Source organism: Neolamprologus multifasciatus, chromosome 23, assembly GCF_963576455.1.
Source record: "Neolamprologus multifasciatus chromosome 23, fNeoMul1.2, whole genome shotgun sequence".
NCBI lineage: Eukaryota > Metazoa > Chordata > Actinopteri > Cichliformes > Cichlidae > Neolamprologus > Neolamprologus multifasciatus.
In genome coordinates, this window is record NC_140460.1 from 17,430,661 (window position 1) to 17,441,718 (window position 11,058).

Genomic DNA, 11,058 nt, shown 5'->3' on the forward strand with positions numbered 1-11,058 from the left:
AATATTTAAACAATAAACAATAATTAATTAATAAATAATAAACAATATTTAAACATTATCTACAACACAAATTATGCCAGAGCATGCAGGATGCAATGGTTAAGTAAAAGTGACTACTAATTTTAGATAGCAGCCTGTTGTAACTGCACAATAGCTTAACACCATTTCCCTTGTCATGAGGTACACCTCGTTCATGCTCTGAATTGTAGTCATGCATGTGTGCGCTGTCTTCAACTGACAAATGCACTCCGTCTTGTTGATAGCAGCCTCAGTCGGGGCATATCGTTCGACAACAGTATCCTGTGTGAAGTCTGTCAGACAGACAGCACAGCAGGGAGGAGCTGCTCCTGTTCATCATCCTGTTCTGAGTCACAATGCAATTTCTGCATCCTGCTTTTTTAAATCAAGTTTCATTTCAGGGCCATCTCCGTTGGATCCCCCCCACACAACAAACAGACAACATATTTCCCCGAGCGAGAATTTCAGAGTGAAGACGTAAATATCTGCTGAATTCCAGAAGCCATGTTTTAGAGGAAGCTGAGGAGATGCTGCGTTTGAGTTATAGAGAAAATGAAGTGAACCGTTTCTTGATTGCATAATATTGTCAGCAAATCTACACGGACACTTTTTATGCGCCACAACTAGGGCTGGGCGATATGACCCAAAATTCATATCTCGATATATTTTACCTGGACGGCGATATAAGATATATATCTCGATTTATTTTTTTAAGCCATAAAGTAAGAACAAAAAGAGAGTTCTTAGTCAAAGCTGTGTCCCAGATGTCACACAGGCACTTTTATTAACATAGAGCATAGATGTACATAAAATTTACTCAAAAATAAATTATGAGCATTTATTAAATAATAATGCTCCATCAATAAAAGAAAACAATGTTGTTTTTGTGCATAACAAAAAGCTCACAATTGTGCAGTCAAAATGTAAACTAAAAGATGCAGAGCATAGTAACAAAGACGGATTTCACAGCTGCTCTGTTCCCAACTTCTACTGTGTGACTGACAGCATTAAGTTTGAAATCCTCTTCATAACCATGTCTCTTAACAGGTGCCATTTATGGTCCTTATACACAGTAGGGTAATATTACGTTGAAGCACAGTACGTATCACTCCGCGAGGCTCCTCGGTCGCCGTAATGCTCTGACAATCCAGCAGCACCGTAGCTTACCAAAGTCGTACTAAAACATTTTTTGACAGATTGCTGAGCGCTGTGTACCACATAAAATCGCTTCGCGGCCATCAAGCACAACCAGAATTCATACATGAGGCGCGCTGTCAACTTTTGAGAAAATGAAAGGATTTTAGGCTGTGCAGCGCCTCTGGGCTGCATGGCGTTAGCGTGGTTAGCTCGTTAGCGTGGTTAGCTCGTTAGCGTGGTTAGCTAGCTAACACGTTGACGGCGTCCAGCCCCACGCACGGGGCGATGCGCAGTAACTCGTTAACGGAGATTTGCCGTGTCCATCTTGTCGCTTCCTGCAGGTGAAGCGATGGGGGAGGAGGGGCGAGGCCGAGTAACGTTGCGTAAAGACAAAAGTGGACGAAAGAGAGGCAAACTTGTGGCTCCACAAGTATAGTTATAACGTAACATAGACTATATCGATATAAAGGATATTGTCACATCTTATATCTCGTATAAAAATATATCGATATTTTTTAAAAACTCGATATATCGCCCAGCTCTAGCCACAACCTTTGCATAAAATCAATCTGTTGTCAATCAAAGACTCACTTCATCCTTCGCAGCACAGTGCAGCACAACAGGAGGCCCAACAATGCGGTGTTCATGTTTGTAGAGGTAGTTGTATTCAGGAGAATCAAAGTGTGTGAGAACAAACACCGTCTCAAACTCAGTGTTCTCTCCATCCCCAAACTCCTGGACGCTATCTGTCATTATGAATGGGGTGTTGATGTCCTGAATAGGAAGAACAACAAAATGGAGTTATAGATCAGTGGGTGGTAGACTGGTAAAGTCTAATGTGTAAATCAGAAGCACAAAAACACTACATATAGGGTTGTTAGTTTTTAGGTCTGTTAGTGAGGTTTAATAATTTTAGTCCAAGTTAGCTGATCCAATGAACTGAAAAAATAACTATTTTTGTTTTTTGTTTCTTCAATAACTAAGAAATTTTGGTCTTTACAGCTAATCCTAGAAGAAATATTGGCACAACTGTAACACCAACCCTAGCCCTTACTGATATATGTTAACAGGTTGCTATGATGCTAAAATAATCAGCTGGTCAGTAGAAACACTCAGAGAATACAAAGTGTTTCTGGGAAACCTTGGATCCTGCCATTTATTTAGCAGCAGTAAAAAAAAAAAATTGCTCTGCTTAAACTCAATAAACACAACAAGGCCTATTAACTCCCATTCAATGGCACATTTACATGATCTTGTAGAGGTGAGGCTCTATAAAACATATGACACATGAATTTGATGGTATGGCTAACTGATGTAAGCCGAAAGGTACAAAAACTCCAAAAATGTGTGCATTTTTGTTTTTTGGGGTTCGTTTGCTTGTTTTTGCCCCATCGACATTGGAGGAGAGAGCGAATTGAAATTGCAAGTTAACAGTTTGGCTTACTCATAAAAAACAAAAAATCCAGTTGATGAAAAAAATACTGAAGTCATACTTTCTTTCAAATTTTACTTTGTGCAAAACTTCACTAAAATTTCCCAAAAAATTAAATAATTGTGTGTGTATATATATATATATATATATATATATATATATATAAATTATGCAAGTTACACACTTTCAGAAAGTTGAGTAGAGTACTGTTGATGAGAAAAGCAAATGAGTTTCCCTGAGCTTTAAGACTTCCCAAGTTAATGTAACTGCAGCCTGTCCTGACTCAAGCTCTATAAAGACACAAGGCTGCAATCTATTCATTTCATTGAGAAAGAAAGCAAACTTGCATGTTTCTGACCTTTACAAACCATGTCTTTAACAGAAGATGACACTCAAAACTCGCAGCTTCTTGGGTACATTACTATTAATGTCCCTGCAGGGCATGGTCCACTTATTTTTCTGTGTGCAAACAGATTTTCATAGCACCATTTGCAACTCTAGCATCTCCATTAACAGCAGGAAATTAACCATTTTCAAATGCCATTGAGGTAAATTGAAAGCATTTGAAATGACTTCATATTATCTCTCAGCCAAGAAGCCAGAATTGACATTTGAGTGCAAATCTCTTTTCCAGTTGCTGATCCAGATATCAACAATTACATCCCTTATTTTTAAATATTCACCCCACAAATCAATTCCACATCAGTGAGTTAGACATGCACCATGATTGAATACCCAGTGTGAATTAAGACTCATGCAGAACTTCCCCAAGTTCCCATCAAAGTGTCAGACAGTCACACAGATACGCAGACACTGTACTATACCATATTGACTATAGATTTTATCATCATTTTCTCCTCGGCACCCGCCTCGCCTTTTCTTATCTTTACCACAGGTACCTCCATTACTCTGATGGCCTGTAAAAATCAACCAGTAGGAAGTGGATGTCAAACACTGACATTTAGATGAAGAGCATTTAGAAAAAAAAAAAAAAAAAAAAAAAAAAAAAAAAACATGAGAAGGACAGAAGGTTGAGACAGAAGACAAATGCATACAAATTAACCCCACATGAGGAAAAAAAAGAGAGCAGGGCTGGGTTTATGGAAGCAGCAAGGAGCAAGTGAGGAAAAGACAGGGCGGAGTCTGTGTCCTTGCAAAGACAGTGGCTTCAAACAAATATCAGGCTCCAGAGGGGGTAGGCAGGGTGGAAGAAGAAACTTCAGTTAAAAATTAATATAAAGTTCAAAGCCCTATGGGAGGAGGAGAGAGGAGGAGGACAGAAACAGTAAAGACATTGTGGTGGTGGGGGCCTTGTTCTGTGGGATGACTGAGCAATGGTGGCGGGCGGTCAGGCAGGCAATCGGGAGTGCTCTGATGGAGCTGTTGGCAGATGTCTTTGGATGTGGCTGCGCTACAGGATTGGCAGGGAGAAATAGATGATTTAAGAAAGGAGCCTTCAAAAGTGACAGGGCTCAGGAGACCAGGGAAGGAAGTCATTCTAGCAGCACTTAGTCTACAGCCACGCCTCCAAATCACCTTCATATGGTGCTACTCAAAGACTCTGCTATTTCAACTATGCAGCTTACTGAAGCAGACACAAACATGCCCTAGACACATAAATATTCCTATCTTCACATTTTTACGGGGTACAGCGTTTTGTTTATTCAACATATTTTTGTTTTGTTAAAAGGAATTTGAATATGACTCCAGGCTTTGCTTGGTTCGGCACACATGAAAAAAATACAGAATATATAAATCCAACATGGACTAACTGCTCACAAATTATTTTATTTTTTTTAAAGTGAGTGCACACCCAGAGTTGTATATGAAAATGAATGGGTAAGCCAGGTATGTACATGGAGCTTAAATAAACAGTACTGAGGGTCATGAAGGCAACTTTCTTTGTATCCAGCTAGATAACCATGGCAACTTGTGAAAACATAACCTTGTCTAACTGGATTATGTTCACAGCTACTGTTTGAAATCAACTTGCAGCAACACATTTTCAGTGATTTTTTTTTTTTTAAAGTGTGCTTTTTAAAGATTCTTTCCTGAGGAAACAGCTTACAATTTAAACAAAGATCAACAGATTTCCATGGCAGAAGCTTAATACATAACATGTAACTAATATTTTTTTAGTAGTAAAGTGAAACCGAGTGTTAAAAACAATGAAACCGTCCACTGCACCTACACTCCGTGTTTCTCGTGTTTTTGAGTTCACCAGCACCCCACGCCCCTCCAAACTTATATCCTTTGTAGAGAAATCCACTGTTGCCCCCTTTCCTGTAGTCAGACATTTTAACTAATTATTCTACAACTGCATAGTGTCATCAGGCAACACACTGCTGGTTTTATGGAGGACAGCACGCAAGCAACTCTGTATAGGTCACATACACAGAATCCACAAAGAAATGCCAACTATGATGAACTTGTATCAGAGTACACGCCTCTGGTAATGCGTTTAAAACCAATTAAAACCTATTCCCCAACTGCCTCTTTATCATTAATGATTCATTGCTTGCAAAAATGTCCTAAAATGAATCATGTTTTTTTTTTTTTTTTTTTTTAAATAAATGCAACAGTCAGTTAATATGACAATTAGCAATTGAGCATTCTACTGATTATTCCATTGATTAATTAGATAAAAAATACCTTTGTCTAATTAGTGAACAATAATAAACATTCAAAAGAGAAAATACAGAGTTTTTTTGTTTTTGTTTTTTTTTAAATTAACTGGCTATTGGTTTCCATTTTAACACTTGCAGGGTTTTTAAGTTTACCTGTGTACAAAATCAGCTTTTTAGAGCTGAGGGGTAAAAACCTAAACCCTTTAATTACATTTATGAGCCACATTGAATTTTTTTTTGCAATGCAAAAATATATAACCTCTAAGACAGTCCAAGGTCAAAGTAAAATAAAATAAGACATACAAGCAACCTAAACTAAGGGTTAAAAATGAAAAATTTAAATTTTAAAATGAAAATTTTAATTACCTTTACTCTGTCTTCTTAATAGATTTGGCTAGTGTTGATGTGAATGCATTTTTGTGCATGTGTTTCTGCATGTCTAAATGTGCTAGTGAATGAATGAGTTAGTGTCTATAAGCCTTTAAAGGACAATGTGATGGTTGCAGTGACTAAAACTGAGCATATCAGCATTTTGACATTTGTCTTGTGCTTTGATGCAAACTTTTGTTCTGCTGGAAACAAGACATTAAACTGACGTAGATGTTAATAATTAATATTAATAATTCAGTATCACAGCACTAGGTCAGTGGTTCATTTTTATCGGCCTGTGAAAAGAGCTTTTACTTTTATATTGTTTGAATAATAATAACATTTACTTAATATTAGGGCTGCACGATTAATCGTTAGAAAATCGCGATCTCGATTCATACGTATGTGCGATCTCATTTCCAAATGACAACGATTTAAAAAAAAAAAAAAAAAAAAAAAAAGGACGACGACGATTGTACCGCATTTTGATCCGGGACGTAATCTGCATGAAAACAAGCGCTCACTCTTCCTGCTCAACAAATGACAAGGGCGGAGCCTTATACCACGTGATACAGAAGCTGTGCCGTGTGATGCTAAAATTGGCAGGGAAAAAACAACGGAGAACACGTCAGGGATGATGAGAAAGTGACAGGAGAAAATCCGTCCCAGTCAACCACCCAAACATCAATAACGGGAAGCTTATACAGCGCTTCCTTATACACGTCGAACTCCCGCAGGAACAAAGAAATTACGGAGGCTATTACTTATCACCTGACCAAAGATATGGCTTCCATCAACACTGTGCAAAACGAGGGATTTAGGGAAATGATCAACACCCTAGACAAACGATACACAGTGCCGTCCCGCAACTATTTTTCTATTGTTGCACTACCTGCTCTATACACGCAGTGTCGAGCAACGGTGGAGACGGAAATTCAAGCAGTACAACATTTTGCGGCAACCACAAAACGTGAGACATTTGTTGTTTTTATGTTTATTTATTGTTTTTATGTTCAGTCTCAACTGTTACGAAGTTGATGTGCAGTTAATAAGCACTATAAATATTTATATTGGAAAAGAAAATCGTGAGAGAATCGTGATCTCAATTCTAAGCCAAAAAAATCATGATTCTCATTTTATGCAAAATCGTGCAGCCCTACTTAATATAATATTTTATATTACTTCACTTTAAATCTGAAAAATGTTATGAGATGCTTGAAATAAATATGGTCTAGTTCACCCACCTTCAGACTCACCCCTTTTTGTTCTGCTTACAGGCATTTCTGCCATGTAAAATTGCATGGCTGCTGTCAGCCTTCAGCAAGCTGCCTAATTTAACTACACACGGCAATGGATTGGAGCATTTACAAAGTTCACGTTTCTTTATGTTAGAGTTTATTAAACAGTTGGTTTAATGAAGGACTCTGCCAGATTTTACAATAATTAATAGCGATAACAAAAACAAGCGCTATGTTTGGGCACTAGTAAAACTCCACCAGAGTTACCGCCTTGTAACAGCTTTGCTTCTTTGCTCTTCGCTGTGTGTATACAGACCCTGGTTCCACATTAAATTATGACAACATTATGGAGAAGGCTGCTTGATAAATCGTTTCAGCCCGAATAACAATATTACACTAGTTTTAAAATAGAAGACAAAAGATAACAAGTCATTCATTAATAGATAAAAGTGGTCAGAACACCCTCAGCTACAGTTAGACAGTACTGTAATGTATATTTACACAGCAAATATGCAGTATATGAACCAGTTAATGACATGCCATTTTCTTGATTTGTGCATAATTACATAGAAAAAATCTAATTAAACATACGCGTATAGTCTGGTGCCACAATTATTTGCATTTTCGAGACATCTATAGGACCCATCCATCATGTTCCAATTTGTGCTGTACCAGAAGACTTTCTAATCTAAGAAATCTAATATTTGGATAAATTACAAGGCCATTCTGCCAAACATTTCAGCTAACACCACACATTGACAAAAGTCTAGAGGATTCAGTGTATTGGCCTGTGACCTACTTTTTTTGTTTGTTTTTTAAAAAACACAGAACAGTGATGTTGACCAGCTCAGATCATGGAGGTCTGCAACCTTAATAGATGCACAGTGGAAGTGTAAGGTTGACAGAGGAACGACGTACCTGCAGTGCTTTGGCCAGCTCTCTATTTCTGCCTGCTTCTCCCACCAGAACAACCCGTGTCTCCACTTTTGGCAGCATATCTGACAGAGATGAACAGAATAGAGCCAGAGTGAGCAACAGGAAAATGGAAAGGGGAATCAAAAACAACTGAACACACACACACACATACACACAAAGAAGAATGTGGAACCATGTGATAGCGACTGATCAAGGCAGCAGGTTGTCTCTGGGGAGAAAAAAAGTTGTTGTTTTTGTCTTCCGTTCTCATTTTGAGTGACAGTCAAACAAGTCTAAAATGAACTCAGTTGCAGCTTATTATCAGTGTCTGATCCAAACCCTGACAGTTACCTCTACCCAACCTCCAGCCATAAAAAAAAAAAAAAAAAAAAAAAAAATCCAACCAGGGAATTATTAATTATTATTTGCAAGTTTTCGTTATTGCAGCTTTTCAAAAAAGTTATATTTGACAGTCAAATAAATCCCTTTAGGAAAATTCAGGAGTCAGTAGGTAACTTTGGAGGAAGAACAACCAGTTCTATTAAAACCAGTATACTGGCTGGTGGATCGCTCACTGCAATCACCAGCATCAATATGGTGCCATAGCCATTTATACTTATGACTGGGGTACTTAAGTCACTACAGTTTTCTCCTAAATTTCATGTGGTACTGGAAAGAAAACAAAACAAAACATTGGAATAGAAATATTCTCCATTAGTGCCCAGATCTGCTTCTGTATCTAGAAATCTCTAGGCTCCCACACTGACATATCACAGTCACGCCTCAAGCTCGTCCTTAGTATGCATACTGTTTGTGCCAAGTTACAGAAACTGGGTGATATGCCAAACACCAGAAGTAATGGAGCCACTTTCGGTGTTTGCTTTGATGTGAAAGGCTGACAGTGGTGAGTAAATTGTAATAAACGGAAAAATGTGAACAGATGAGCCACAAAAAATAAAATGAACTAAATAAATAAATAAAAAACATAAGCACTTGCTCTCCTGAGGTAATGTTGAGGTTCCCTGGCAAATGTACTGAGTGGGCCAGGCCAAGTTTCGCATAACCGTCGGGTGTGGTTTGGCACACTGATGCCTTATAAAGAAAATCAAAAACAGATGTTGCTTTTCTGAGTAGTTTAGAGGAAAGATTTTCTGATTTCTTGAAAACTGTCTTTCCTCAAATTTTCAAAAACAGAAACAAAGATGTGAGGATAGGAGGTTTAAGACTTAACAGAACTACCCTGTGTACACAGCAATAGTTGCACACAGTATCTGAGGCATAACACAACAGCTAAGGAGGTGTTCATTTAACATTAGTTATTTTAAACTGTGACTTGTGTAAATTAATTTTGAGTACTTAAAAGTAATTTTAATATTTTACCCTTGCATTTGTCATGAAGTAGGCTAAACTAAAGAGCAAAAAAAAACCCAACCTTTGACAGGATCAAAGTGCGGGTAATGGGAAAATCTTACCTACTCCATGGGAACTAAACAGTACAAGTTTTTTTTCAGTGATGTTGTATTCAAATGGGTACACTAGCTGAAACTAAAGCGACAATTGAGTGAAGTGAATGCATCAATAAATCCAAGATTAAGTCTCTAGGACTAGTGACTTTTGCCTTTGTTTTTCTACAGCATAATGTTAATTATAAGATTTCTTTGTTGTAACCAAAGACTTGATTTGCAGAAATCCTGATTTCAGTGAAACAGAAGATCACTTAGCTGCATTATACATTTTCTGTTTTAGAAATTTAGGCAAGGAAGAAAAAAGAAAGTATGCACTGACCTTCCCCATCTTCACATCCCATGCCCAGAAATACATGATCCTTGGTGGTTTCAGCAATCCTGGAATCATAGACCGAAGAATCCACCAACAGACTCCGAGCTGTCCCTAAAGTCAATATGCTGCTGTCAGCCATGGCAGGAACCTAAGGAGGCACCAAACTTTCAGAAGTTACAGGGTAGAACAGAGGCACAGAGGGACAACACAACGAGGCAGAAAGGCTAGAGAAAAGAGGTATACCAACTAGGAAAGTAATAAGAAAGATGTCAGCTGAAGAAAGTGGCACAACTTGTCACGATTTCACACACTAGAAGTGCTTGTTAAGTTCAACTCTAGGCAATGCAACATATTTGGACGAACCTGGCTTAAAAGCTGTTAACAGTGAAACTTCTTCATAAAAGTTGTAAGCAATTAAGGAAATATTATTAAAAACGGAATCCAATAATATTAGTGTTTATTGCAAGAGGACAAAAAGCATCGTGACAACAAACCGTTAAACACATATTTTATAAAGAAGCTTCATTTTCTAGCTCTTGCGCTTTTTTAAACCCATGAGCTAGAAAAATTGCATAGTTCAAATTACTGCAGAATAAGCCTAACAACTCAAAGGAAGATAGTATCCAAAAAAGGGCTAGCTCAATTAACGTTAGCTATTTACGCTACTAACGTTTAATATTTAACATGGCGCCTCTCAAAAAGTACAGTAATAAAAAGACAGACTTACCGACTGTTTTGATGCCTTCTAAAAAAAATACTAGCTAATGAATCTCAACTGGCCGCTGAATCAGTAATATTTAACAAGCTTTCTAGCTGACCTAGCTAGCCACCAAGCTAGTAAGTAAACAACACAATTAAGAACTCGTCACAATTCCTCTTCGGTTCAAAACGCTCTTTAAAACAGCTGTAACATCGCTCCGTAAAATCACGGGTCTAGTATCAATGCATGTTGGTTTTTATAAATGACAATAGTCCAAAATGACTACTTCAGTTTGTTGACAGCTAACTACTCGACACTATTGCAGAGACGATGTTAGTGTGCTGCTCCAGCTCAATTCAAAAAGCAAGGCAAACAACAGGACAGCGCGCTGATTGGGTAAGAGTGACAGGAAGCCGAACGCTTCCGTCCAGCGAGGCCCCTGATTGGTCCGCTCATTCAAATAACGATGCGCACAACAGCAGTATGCAGACAGTCTGCACTCTGCATACACCCAGTGATGTTACATTCAAGTTCCATGGGAAATTGAATCGCTTACAAAAAAAGGTTCAAAGTCTCTTTCTCTCTCGCTCTCTCTCCACATAGGTTGTGTTGGTTTTTAATTTAAGAAATAAACCTGAATCATTGCTTCCAAAAAACAATTTTTAATTCTTTGCAGATCCTGATTATTTATTCCAGCATTTTTTTTAATATTCCAAAGCAGTACATGGGACATGTGATACTGCTGACCTACAAATATTAATTAAACAGTTTAAACATAACCCACTAATAATGACAACAACTTTTAATGTGAAATGCATTAATTTCATGTGTTCATGCATACCT

General features: G+C 37.8%; 1 protein-coding gene across 3 annotated transcripts in view; it reads right to left on the reverse strand.

The window, feature by feature from the left end:
• The window catches only part of ect2 (epithelial cell transforming 2), a 41,098-nt gene extending 30,265 nt beyond the window's left edge, over positions 1-10,833 (reverse strand). Inside the window, exons 1-5 of one of the 3 annotated variants that reach the window (XM_085149885.1) lie at positions 10,243-10,833; positions 9,522-9,663; positions 7,740-7,819; positions 3,412-3,504; positions 1,747-1,929 (exon numbers count right to left, since the gene is read on the reverse strand). In XM_085149885.1, the coding sequence (XP_085006011.1) occupies positions 1,747-1,929; positions 3,412-3,504; positions 7,740-7,819; positions 9,522-9,654 (489 nt within the window). In that variant the 5' untranslated portion in view covers positions 9,655-9,663; positions 10,243-10,833. The remainder of the gene's footprint in view (positions 1-1,746; positions 1,930-3,411; positions 3,505-7,739; positions 7,820-9,521; positions 9,664-10,242) is intronic. The other 2 variants (XM_085149886.1, XM_085149887.1) reach the window with 2 other exon arrangements.
• Positions 10,834-11,058: the final 225 nt, after the last annotated feature.